Below are 13,994 nucleotides of genomic sequence, written 5' to 3'. Positions count from 1 at the left end.
ATCATAATATTTTGTGCTCGAGAAAGTGTAGCACATGCACAAAAAAAAAAAAAAAAAAAAAAAAAAAAAAAAAAAAAAGGTGAAGCCTCGGTTTAAAATTGCTTAAATACTTAAAATTGGTGTGTACTAGTAGGCTTGATGCCAAAATCACATGACTTAAAATTGGTGTGTATATTATGAGGCAAAAATTCAAGAAACTTACATGATTGCAAGCTTATGATCTAGGAGATGTGGGAGTTATATGATGTAACTCTTTAAGTGATAGTCTCTTTTAAATTCTTTGTGATGAATTTTGTAGACTTTGTGATTGATTACTATTCACATATCACCTCACATGTATCTCAAGCTTTTGCTAGTTGCACACACTACACGAGTTACTCTTTGCTAAGCTTTGTACATGTTATTGTGTGTGTTTATGGTCTGACCAACCAAGTTTTGTAAATACCTTGAATTTTGTGCATAATTAATTGGATGCTTGAAAATTTATGGAGAATGCAAGAAATTTTAACGTTGGGAATTTTGGGCTTAAATTCTTGTTTTTGAAAATCACAACATCACATACTCATGCATTTTGTTCTACAATTTCAATGCTGTGAGTTGATTCTGAATTTCTTTCAAAAACTGTATTTTTCCTCAAATTTAGTGTGCCTTTGCCCATTTCGATCGATCCATTCTATTTTTCGATCAATCGAAATTGTTTAAATATGTTTGAGAGAGCCTCTGACTGTTTCGATCGATTGAAACTGATTTTCAATTGATCGAACTTTTTAAAATTGTTTTGTTAAAGTCTCTGTCTGTTTCGATCGATCGAGGCTTTTTTTCGATCAATCGAAACTCATGAATCAAGTTTTTTTAAAAGTCAGATTGGACTGTTTCAAACATACTTTTTCAAATATTTTCAAACTTTCCTCTCTCTCTCCGACTAGGCAAGGCTCCACTAAGGATTTTTTGTCGTATTCGACAAAATTTTTTGCAAGGTTTTTGTCTCCCAAGGCCGGTAAGACCCTTATACCCTTCCTTTTGCATTTATTTTCATGTTTTCATGCATAAACTCATGCATTTTAAGGGAATTTTTGGAACTTTTCATTATTGGGATTTTTGATGAATCAATCCTCTTTTTCTAAAATTGATCATTAGGTTTTGCTTCTATATTGTTATATTCATGATATATGTTGGTTAATTTGATCAATTTGGGGATTTGTGAAAAATTGAAAATTCTAGGGTTTGTAATTGATCCGAATTGGGAATTTTGTTCAATTTGGCTAAATTGATGAAATTGGCTTGTTCAATTGATGTAATTGGTCATTATTTTCTGAAATCTATCATGTAAGATGATCAATTAGTCAATATCTTTCAAATTGATCAAGTGGTTTTCAAAATTTTGGGGTTTTTGTGTTAAAACCTCTATGTTCAAGCCAATTTTGTGAATTTGAATTTATTTGAACTTAATTTTACTGCATTAGGACATGCATCATGCCATTTAACTTGTTCATGTATCATATAGATTTTGTTCTATATTTTTTCCATGTGCTAACTTGCAGTCTGCCCTTGGTATTTTTTTTTGTGTTTTTGTTCCTTTGTTTTGTGTTTTGGTCTTTTTCTTAGCACCATGCCTAGGAAAACTAGAGCCCATAGGACCCCTTCCACTTCCTCTGAGTCTCCCTTTAAGAGTGAGGTGTTTAGGAATGATAGAAGCCGAGAAGCCTTTGAGACTTTGAACAGTAAGCGTAAAATTTGGGCTGAGTGTGCTGTGGTTTTAGATGAGATTGATCTGGCCATTAGGGCTAACTTTGAGTCTAGAGGTTGGTTGTCTCTCTTAGAGATAGATCATCCACCCCTAACCGCCCTGATTAGAGAGTTCTTCTCAAATCTCTCTTGCCACGTCTGTGATTACAACACCCTTGTTAGGAGTTGGATACGAGGTGTTGAGTTCACCATTACCCTTCGGGTAGTGGCTGAAGCTCTTGGGGTTTCGGTTGTTCGGGAGCCTGACTACCCCTATGATGAGTCGCCCTCCTTAGATGTTGTTATGTCATACATCAATGGGTCATCTATCCAGTGGGGTTCTAATCCTCGGATCACATCTGCTGAGCTTACCGAGATTGCCTATCTTTTCTTTAGGATAGCGTGTCATTCGTTGTGGCCTATTTCTCATTTCCACACCATCCCTCTGGAGCGATGTGTGTTTTTGTATGCGTTTGTTTCTGGTGCATCTATCAGTTTTCTTCATCTATTCCTTTATTCTTTGAATGAGGTTCATAGGAGTTCTGCCGTAGGGCATGCACTTATTCATCCTATTTTCATTCATAGGATTTTGCTCTTTTTGGGTCTAGATGGTTTCCTGTCTGGTGAGCCTGTTCATGTCGTTGCTCCCATAGGTGCCACCTTTCTTAGACAGAGGGTTGCTCACATGAGAGCTACGTCATCTGGTGCTGTTCCCCCTCCTCCCTCTTCTACAGGTGTTGATACTGCTGAGACATTGGGTACTACTGCTGCTGATGCTGATGTTCCTTCACTGACTACTTCAAATGATTCAGACATTCAATGTATGTTGGATCATGTCTTGACCGTTCAGGTAGCTCATGGATAGATTTTGGTGGACGTGCTCGATGAGGTTCGTGCCTTGCGTGCGGAGTTGGCGCAGTTTAGACACTCTTCCACACCACCTCCCTTTTGATGATGGATTTTATTTGCCCTTTGACATTCCGTCACAAAAAGGGGATTACATTGTAGAGTTTTGTTTTTCAGGGGGAGAGTATTTTGATTGGTTGGAGCTTGTGGAGTATAGATTGTATCTAGGTGCTTCACATTGTATTTTATCTTTTTAGCTCTTGCCATGTTTTTGATGGGATATTCATATTAGGGGGAGTATATTTTTTTTTGTTACCTTATATTGTTTCTTGTTTCAAACTGTTTATTGATTTATATTTATGAGGTATTCATTGATATATCTCTCTATTGTGTGTTGTTTGAAATCAAGGATTTAATTTGTTTACTTGTAATTTTTCCACACATGCGGTTATGCATTTTGTTTAGTGTTTCAAGAAATATACAGATTGGTTCAATTTAGCTGCTGTCTACACTTGCAACTGATAAATAGTAGTTAGGATTGAGTTTGTTTTATGAGCATTATTTTTGTAAAGGGCTTTTATTTTGTAAACTTTGAGCTTCTAATTGTGTTTTGTCACGGATTGCCAAAGATGGAGTTTGTTAGGTTCTAAAGACTTAGGTATTTATATATTTAGAACTCTAATGTGTATTGTTGGCAAACCATGATCAAAACAATGTGTTTAGAAGTGTTTTAGTCTTGCTCAAAGTTGTGGATTTTATGTAAAGTTGGAATTGAGCTAATGCAGAACGCATTATGCATTTCGGCCTGGCTCGATCGATCGAAGCTTGGGCAGAATGTTTTTTTTCTGCAGATTTCCAACTCAGCCCTAGTTGTTTAAAACGTTTTAGGGTTTTCTAATTTGTTCTAAGTATAAAAAGCAAACCCTAGTCACGTTTTAGTGTTGCTCATATTACGGTTTGTGTAAATCTCTTGTGAGATCTAGAGGAGCTTTCCTTTACACAAACTTAGGGTTTTCAAGGAGAAGATTTATCTACACCTTGATGATCAACTTGGTTACTGCCATTGAAGCTTAAAGAAAACACAAGTGGGTGTGCTTGTATCTAGTGGTGAATCCAAGAAAGAAGGAGTCCGTGGATTCGGAGCTTGCACGTGGTCATGTTAGTAATTTCTACTGGTTGGTAGTAATAAGAAGTCGAGCGTGGGGGCTTGTAAGTCTTATTGTATGAACCTCGATTCTTTCAAGATAGTGGATTCAAGTTTACTTTGAGGAAAGCTAGGTCAAATCCTCCCCAGGTTTTTACCGGTTTGGTTTCCTGGGTGATCATATCTTGTGTTATTTATTTTTCCGCTGCTTTGAATGATATGATTGTGTTGATTGTGATAACCTAGTTTTGTTAAATTGGACTAAGTAACAACTTGGCTAATTACCTAGGTTAAATCAATTGTGTTTTAAGGGGTCTAAAAACCAACAAAACTATCTCTAAAAAAAATAATAAATGTATATTAATAACAACCTTAATTATCAAATTTTATAGGTAGAAAAAAAAATAAAGGAAAGAAAAGGAATCATATTATATTACTGACTAGTATATATATAAACTTAAGCATTCATGAGTAATTTATAAAAGAGAGAAAAAAAGTTCCGGTTCAGGGACAAATTATTTAAAAAAAAAAAGAAATGATTATTATCTAAATTTTTTCTTCTCTTCATTTGAACAATTTGTCCTTGAACCGGAACTTTTTTTTATAGTAATTTTAGGAAAAAAAAAAATTCAATTAATTGAATTCGATTTTTTTCCCCATAGATTTTACTAAATCATCAACTATTTTTTCAATTAGTGTCTTTTATTAAGAGATAATTTTATACAAAGAACGCATTCAAATAATTGTTCCAAATCAGCCATAAAAGATAAAGTCTCTTGAGTGCATAACCCATTGAGAATTAAAATGTTAGTATGGAGATGTTTAGGGAAATAATTCATGTTAGCAATGAAATTGGGCAAGAAAATAATTAAATAAAACAAAATAAATAACAAATTAGAGAAAAGACAAAAAGAGTACATCAGTCTAGGTGCTCAAATTAATTCCTTGCTGATTTGCTTCTCTTCTTCTTTTTTTCATTTTCTTTTGTGTTTGTGAAGTTTTATTTTTGGGCACAATGGAATGATTTGATAAAAGTATGAGGAACATTCCTTCATAAGGTGACACTCATCTAGAGCTATATATATTGTAGAAGTTATAAATGAGCTCCAAGATGAGCTCAACATATACTGGAGCTACTTGGGATTATCTTTGGAGATGTTTCAAAGCTTGAAATGGATTTTTGTTATTGTAAGTATCGATTACTTAAACTTTAGGTCTATAAAATTGTTAATTTCTATATACATACATGCCTAGTGAACCCTGCACTTGGGTTAGCGATATATGATCGTTAAATATATTATTACTTTTTTTTTCTTATACAAAATAGAATTTTTACTCTAACCTAATTTAAGTATATATGTGTGTGAAACTCCTTCTTGGAGACTTGAACCCTGGCTCTTGCCCTCCACACCCCACAAGCATTTATACTTGTGGAGTGACCACCGTACCAAGGGTGCGCAGTGGTTATTATTACTAAATCAATTGTGTTTTGATTTATATTTAATGTGTACCATTAATATAAGTTACACCACTTCATTAACTTCTTTTTATTAAACCACAATTTTGTGGAAACTATTTTTCGGCTAAATGTTTTCAGTAGCAATTACAAACAATTGAATATTGAATAGATTGCTCACATATCAATACTATCATCTTTTTCCCATAAAAAGAAAATCTATAAGTTTTTAAAAAAAATATTCAGTACATTTTTTTATTTTAAAAAAAAAAACTGTAATTTTGAGGACTACTGGATATGTACATACTTATATATTTTACATATATTTCATAAGAATTATAACTAGTATCATAGGTTTGAACATCCTTTTAAATTGAAATTTATATTCATGTTTTACTCGAGGCTTTACATTTGAACCAAATTAAACTTATAATATCGAATTCTTCTTCTACGTTTAGTCTGTCTTCAATTACATGGTCTTTCCTGTAAATATTTTTCAAAAAAGTTTATGCACACTTTCAAACACACAGTCACAAACTAGTTTATGCTCATAAAATTTCTATATGAATAATCAAATTAAATAAATATATACACGTAATTTAATATATATATATATATATATATATATGATGAGCAAATGGCTGAAACCCATTTTCATTAGGTTTTAGATGTTAGCTAATTCTATGTGACAAATACAGTGTCTAAGGGCTGTTGTTCATAGAGAAGATCCATAAAAAATGATTCAAAGAGGTTTTGGGATTATTGTAGTAGAAAGGGAAGAGGGACATTTATTGAAGTTACAATGGAGAGTCTAGTTATTATTATTATTATTATTATTATTATTATTATTATTATTATTATTATTATTTAGAGAGTTTCAATCTATGGCATCTGCTCTTGATGATAGCTCTTTATCATCAGACCAAAACACAAATCGGTTTTTAGTGTAGATAGGAATTGAATCACAAATCTCTTATTTAACCATTAAATACTTTACCAGTTGAGCTAACTGTAAATTCACGAGAGTTTAGTTATTTAAAGGTTTTGTATGTAGACTATTGTAATAGTTTGTTCTAGCGAATTTTATATAGGATTGGATTCCTAGAGTAATTTTTCCATTTAAAGAGGTTTTACATTAGTTTTCCATTTCATTATCAAATCTGTGTGCCTTTTATTGCTTTCATTATAATTTTGTTTTAGATTTGATATTATAATAGTGATTAAGATATCTTTTTTGGTAGACTGTTTGGAATACGTCATAAATTGAAAACTAGTATCAAAGTAACTAAAATACATATGGATTGATACAAACCCATAAGTAGAATTCACCTTGAAAACTGGCTTGCAAGGGGAGGGTGCCAAATAACTTATATACAAATTTTTTAGCTTGTACTTGAGCAATGTGAGACACTTGAATCGTAACATTCCACCACGCTCTGCAGCCGACATCCACGATGACTTACTCTATCAAAACTAACTCGATGGTAGCCCTTTCTCTTTTTGGCGGCTACACTCACCTACCAATTATTCAATGACTTAGTAAGAAATTTTAATCTAACCTCTAGGTCGCCTCCTTTGAGATCTGACCACAAAAGCTGTAATTCATTTGATCTCATAATCAACAAGCTACGTGTGATTATTTGACGTGGTGGTTGGCTCTGATACCAAATGATACAAACCCATATGTAGAACTCACCCTCAAAAAATGACTTGCAAGGGAAGGGGTCCAAGAGTTTATATACATATGGTTAAGCTAACACTTAAACCATGTGTGATATTAGGATCATTGCATGCCACCATGGTCCGCAGTCAACACCCACAATGGCACACTTTATCAACATTGACCCAATGGTAGCCCTTTTTTTTTTTTTCTTTATTTTTTTTTTTTCGCGGATCCATTCACCTATCAATTATTAGATAATTGTGTAAGACATTTTAATTTAGCCTCTAGGTTGTCCCATCCGAGACTCGACCACAAAATCACAAGTCGTTTGATCCCCATACTCAATGAGCTACGTCCGATTACTTGATGTGGTGGTTGTTTATAGCAAATGATAAAAACCTATAGATAATTAAAACTCACACTTGAAAACTGGTTTGCAAGGAAAGGGTATCCAATAACTTATACAAACTTGTTTAAGCTTGTATTTAAGCAACATAGGATACTTTGAAAATTTTAAGAAAATTTTAATGTATTTTTTGTTGGTTTTTATGTTATTTATTTTATAAGGTATATATAATATGCTTTATCTTTCAAACTTTAAATTTATGATGTATTTTGGTATTTTTGTTATAAGGAATTTATATTTTTATGTTTAAAGATTTAAATTGTTTACATATATATATATATATATATATAGTTTCTCAAAAAAAAAATATATATATATATATATAAAAGGAAAATATCTCATTGTATTAATATAAATGGTTGCCACAATTTACATCAAATAGGATTTGTTCCATGACAATAGGTGAGGTTTCCTCTATCCTGAAGATGAGAAATTGATGATAACTTCCATTTTTACGGTTGCTTTCGTATTTGTTGATTTTTATTGTACGATATTGAAAGCAATTATCATTGTTTTATGCAAATGAGAAAGCAACATGTACAAAATATGCAAATTTTATAATAGTATGGAGTAATTCGATATATAGTAGGTGATGATCCACATATTTGTTTTGCTTCAGAATAATTTATGCTATGATTTTTAGGTAAACCATGCCTTTAATTATAATCATGTCATTAATAATATTGTCAAAGGCCTTGTGCTTTAGCCATCAATATAGGTTCAAATATCCCCTAAATTTATATATTTTTATTATAGAATTTCAAATTTTCAATCTATAATGTTTGCTTTTGATAATTGTATTTTTTACCATTAGATTAAGACATAAATTTGTTTTTAGTGTAAGTGAGAATTGAACCTCATATCTCATATTCTAACATCTAGTTAAGCTAACTGAACTCACACTTTTTTTCAATTTATTAATTTAAGAAAACAACTCTATTATACCAATGAACTATATATCAAAGGCCTAATACGAGATAGATAATTAATAACAAAACACGGTAATAGACTGTCGAAATAACCCAGATAATAATGTTTATATTAAATGATGTTAAGAAATGTGATTCATTAAGACTTAAATTCTATATCCTCTAAAAAGGGGAAGGAATGAGATTTTCTGCAGGGAAACAAAGATTTTTTTTAATTTATTTTTTAAACAAGTGAGTTTAATTTGTCCCCCACAAGGGAAAGATATAAACCAAGATTGTTTTGCAGGGAAACAGCCAATTATCGAATTTTTTAAGGCATATCGCTAAAGTGAGGCAATTATGGCAGAGATGGAATCTCAGGAGCTTTATTCTCTTTAGCATTGTGGTTCAGATATTTTTGCTTTTTACTGCACCCCTGAGAAAGGAAACGGCAAACAAAGCTTTCATCATTATCATCTGGGCAGCTTACCTGATTGCAGACTGGGCTGCTGGCTTTGCAGTTGGACTAATCTTTGACAGTGAAGAGAAATATACTGCCTCTGGTGCCATCAATAATACTGTTAGTTTTCTTGTGACGAAGAACCATGGTATCTTTAGTACTGTCAGTTCCAGGACCAAGGATGATACTGGTCTTCTGCTGATGTGGACACTTTTCTATTGTTACTGGTTGGTGGCCAAGACAAAATAACTTCTTTTGCTGTTGAGGATAATGAGTTGTGGATTAGGCACTTGATTTGGCTCTTGCTCCAAATCCTCACCACTTGTTTTGTGTTTTATCAATCATTACATCTAAACAACCTATGAATCCCCACAATATTTCTCCTTCTTGCTGGAACAATCAAGTATGCGGAGCGAATAGCTGCATTGTATCTTGCAAGTTCGGATGGTCTTGGATTCTCATTCTCTGTTCTTAGAAGACCTGACCCTGGGCCTAACTATGAGTGATTGAAAAGTGCATACACACACTATAAAGGAAACAATCTTGCTATTAAAATCGAGTATGTCAACGACGTGGAGTCCGAGACTGCAGGTGAAAAAAGTTCAGACACTGTTGGCAGATTTGATTCTCATCATCTGGTGCAGCGTGCTCATGAATTCGCGTATATGTACAAGGGGCTTATAGTCGATCACATGTTCAGCTCCCATGAGCATATAGGGAGTCGAGAATTCTTCAGTAAACGAAGTACAGAAGATGCATTGAAACTATTAGAGATCCAGCTCAACTACTTTTATGATCTTCTCCATACCAAGGTGCTGGTGGCAACCTCCTCGATGGAAATAGCAACTCGGTTTGTATCCACCGGGTTAGTTGTCGCAGCCTTTGCACTTTTCCCCATCATAGAAGAGAAGGGAACTTTCGAGCAGACATTTGATGTCTTTGTGACCTACGCCTTGTTCTTTGGTGTTTTAGGCCTGGATATGGTAACTCTCCTCTTATGGTTTTACTCTGATTGGGCTGTGGCTTATCTTGAAAATTTTGATAAAGATTCCCTCCGATTCAAAGTCATCAACAAGCTCCTCTCTCCCAAGGAGCAACCCCAATCCAAAATCCCCTCTCCTAAGAAACCATGGAGAATAAAGAAAGTGATTTCTAGAAGGTGGTCTGAAAATCTCTCACAATTCAACTTCCTAAATTATTGTTATCAACAAAGGTCTCGAAGCAGAAGCAGAATAAAAACCATCAGCGACATCATCAGCAACTCTAACCGTGACAAAGTAAATGGCATTCAATATTTGCAGCACATTAAGGATTTAGTTTTTTATTTATTTATTTTATATTATTAACGATTTTATCTTTTATTTTTTATTTTATTCTTTTATGCCGAGGGACGTTAAGAATTTTATAGATCAGAAGAAAAGTGACTTAATAATTCAGTTGAAATATGTGAGTTCTCGTCATTTTGATCCGTATGTATGGGAATTTTTCTTCGACAAGCTGTTAGAGAAATCCTACTTTGCGGATGATGCTGAAGAAGCCAAGAGATTAAGTTCAGCTAGAGGTGAAAGGATTCTTGAGAATGGTGACTTCGACTACAGTATCTCAAGTAAGGTATGCCTTGGGTCAAAAGTACTGTGGCACATTGCTACTGAACTCTGCTACAACAGTGATCCATCCAGCAATCATGAGCCTTCGATTTGTTAAGCTCCTTGCTTCACAAATGGCCTCATGGCTATTAAATTCTGGAATAAAACTGATCCACACATTTGTGAAGGTTTTGATGCTCGTGAATTCAGCAAGCGCCTCTCAGATTACATGTTTTATCTACTATATCAGCAACAAGGTATGATGTCCGAAGTGTCAGGAATTTCAAAACTAAGGTTCAAGTGCACCAGCTCTGAAGCATCGCGGTTCTTTAGTGAATATGGAGGACAAGATCTGGTACAAGGCTGTAAAAATATTCTTGAGGTGAACACATCTGTCAAACCTGTTCATGTGAAGGGGGGTCGATCTAAGTCTGTACTGTTTGATGCATGCATGTTGGCAAAAGAGATTCAGAAATTGAGCCCAGACATTAAATGGAAGGTAACAAGTATGGGTGGAATTGTTGTCATATGCTGCGAGTCGTAGCAGAGCAAAGGCCCATATTCAACAACTAAGGGTGCTGAGCTTATTACTTTTGTTTGGCTTTTGATGGCACAGTTTGGGTTGAAAGAGCATGCTTGGGTTGAGACCCATACCAGAGCAAAGCTGAATATTATTAAATGACCAAATATATGCAGGTTATGTACTGAATAATGATAAATAAATATGATGTACCCAGTAATTTCTTCATTATTATCGTCATCAATAGCTTAGTTGCCATAAATATTATGAAATAAAATGTGTGGATTTCATTTGCTTTCATTGATACCATTGTCTTGGCCCAAATTAAATTATAGGGCAAATTACAAATTCAGTCCCTAATTTTTAGGTTATATTTCAATTTAGTCATTGACCTTTTAAACGTATCAATTTAGTCTCTAATCTATTAGTATTGTATCAAAATAGTCTCTACTGTTAAGTAATAGATGAAAAATGCTGATATGGCTAACAACTAAAATAAAATATAATTTTCTTGAATAACATATAATTTTTTGCCACGTAGATTGCCACTTAGGCTACAAAACGGACTAAACTAAAAATAAATAAATACAAAATGAAAAAGAACCAAGTGCAAGCACAAGGACAAAATTTAACTATAAAATTGGTTGTAGTTTTAGGTTACAACTTTATTCAATATTTTTTTATTAAAGGTGAATTTTGACAAATCAACCATTGGATCATATCTCCTTCTTATATCCTCCATACTTGCAAAATTTCTAGAAAATTAAAGATCAATAGTTATGTCATTAATAAATTGTTTAAATTGCAAGTTTTTGTAATTTAAAAATTATAAATAAAATATAAGTATATATGTCATATAGTAAATAATATCCAATTGACAAAAAATTTGACATGTGTATTAAAAACGTAAAGAATTATAGCTAATTTTGTAGCTAAACTTTGTCCCACATGCAAATATTACCTTCAGTCTTTTTTTTTTAAATAAGAAAACATAGCCTTCAATCTATTTTTTCTTTTTGCACTTTCTGTCATCTTTCCTTACACTTTCTTTGGAAACAAACAGACACTAATATTTCAAAACCAAATATTAAGCCTCATCACCCAAAGAGGACCCAATCAAAGGCTGCCACGTCACAATTAAGGACTAAAAAAACAATTATGGACACAATGTATCCTAACCTTATGCTATTCTCGCTTTAATTTTGTAAATTCTCTTTTTCTTTTTCTTTTACATTAATTTATTCCAGATTTTGGTATCACAAATTGAATCTGTTTAGAGTTCTAAAGCATGACCATGAAACTTGTTGTAACACCACTTGTGTGAATACTAACACTTTACCTTCTCATTCATAAGCGTTTACTTAAATCCCCATGACTATGTCAATAATGCCTACACAACAGTGCTAGCAGTGAAATTTACAATTGCACCATTGTCTGCATGGTTACCATTAATCTGAAACTGTTGTTAGTAACAATGTAACATACATTAAAAAATAATAATAATAAATAACGAATTAAAAAAAAATACTAATAAAGCTCATTTTTAAAATTTTTGGGACTAAAATCGCTCCTTTCAAACATTATATAGTAAAAGGGCTCAGTGTGGAAACTTTAGGGACCATTTTGTTTGTTAGATAAAAAATTATGGATACAATGTATTAGGACCTTATGCTATTCTCTCTTTAATTTTCTAAATTTCATTTTCCTTTATCTTTTTCATTTCTTGGTTATGGGTTATGGCATCAGAGAGTGGAACCATTTGTTGTTCTAAAGCAAGACCATGAAACACGTTGTATCACCACTTATGTGAATAATAGCTCTTTAAAATTTTATTCATAAGTGTTTTTTTATTATTATAATTATTATTTTTAAATCCACATGATGATAAGGACTATGCAACAATACTAGCAGTCAAATTTACAATTCCATGGCCATTCTTTGCATGGTTACCATTAGGATTTGGCTTACATCCAGTACTTTTTTAACTGGAATCTCTTTTTGTTTTAATGAGAAACTATCACATCATCTACTAACTAAATGAAATATGGAGATTAAAACCCACTACAACTTGTCATGGTATTTTTAAAATAACAGGAGATGTCCAGTTAAAAAAATACTGGAGGTAAGCCAAACCCTTACCATTAATCTTAAAATTTTGTTAGTCAAATACTTAAAAAAGAAAAGAAAAGAAAAGAATGAATCAGATATATAAAAGTACCAATAAAGCTCGTTTGTGAAACTTTAGAGACTAAAATTCGCTCATTTGAAACATTAGATACCAAAAAGACTCAACGTGGAAACTTTAGAGACAATGTATTTTTCTTTTCTTTAACATTTCTTGACTATGGGCTATGATATCACATAGTGAATCCATTTGGAGTTCTAAAGCAAGACCATGAAACACGCTATAACACCATTTATGTCAATACTAACACTTTGCCATTTCATTTATAATAGTCTCATAAATTTAAAAGATTAACGTATGAGATAGGAGTATCAATAAAGCTGGTTTTTAAAAATTTTAAGGTCTAAAATCGCTCATTTGAAACATTAGATACTAATAGGACTCAATGTGGAAACTTAAGGGACAAAATGCTTTTCTTTATTTATTTAAATATGGACATGATGTATTTTTTCTTTATGCTATTCTCTCTTTTTTAACTTTCTATCTTCTCCTTTTCTTTTACATTTCTTAATTATGGGTCATGGTATCACAGAATGAATTTGTGTGGAGTTCTAAAGCAACACCATGAAACACATGTTGTAACCCAACTTTTGTGAATGCTAACACTTTTCCTTGAAATTAATTTACAATTCCACATTTCTCTCATGGTTAATTACAATTTTTTTTTTTTTTTTTTTGAGAGAGTTGATTTTTGAGAGAGTTTCAACTTTCAAGTTATGGCGTCTGCTCTTGATGATAGTTCTTTATTATCAGACCAAAACACCAATCGGTTTTTGATGTAGACAGGAATTAAATCCCAAATCCGTTATTTGATCATTAGAGACTTTATCAGTTGAGTTAACTGGAACCCACATGGTTAATTACAATTAATCCTAAACTAATGACTACATATTTCTTTAAACCTTTAGAACTCTTATAAACTCATGTGATTTGTCCCAAGACATGTTGCAATTTTAAAAACGCTTAAAATTAAGAAAATAAAATTCCGATTCCTATGACAACTGACAAAAACGAACCCTCATTTTTTCCCCTCTACATCTCTATGGATATTACAAGGATTTCAATTGAATTAATAAACACTATGTTAATCACTTC

General features: G+C 32.7%; 1 protein-coding gene across 1 annotated transcript; it reads left to right on the top strand.

Moving 5' to 3' along the window:
- Positions 1 to 2,410: 2,410 nt before the first annotated feature.
- LOC115980178 lies at positions 2,411 to 8,919 on the top strand. The gene is made up of 3 exons (XM_031102458.1): positions 2,411 to 2,546; positions 4,791 to 4,903; positions 8,456 to 8,919. Exons 1-3 carry the CDS (start codon positions 2,411 to 2,413, stop codon positions 8,855 to 8,857), a joined length of 651 nt encoding a protein of 216 aa, XP_030958318.1. The 3' UTR covers positions 8,858 to 8,919.
- The last annotated feature ends 5,075 nt before the right edge of the window (positions 8,920 to 13,994 follow it).

The sequence above is a fragment of the Quercus lobata genome, chromosome 3, assembly GCF_001633185.2.
Source record: "Quercus lobata isolate SW786 chromosome 3, ValleyOak3.0 Primary Assembly, whole genome shotgun sequence".
NCBI lineage: Eukaryota > Viridiplantae > Streptophyta > Magnoliopsida > Fagales > Fagaceae > Quercus > Quercus lobata.
Note: the sequence above shows the minus strand (reverse complement) of the source record. Positions and strands in the feature narration are given on the sequence as shown.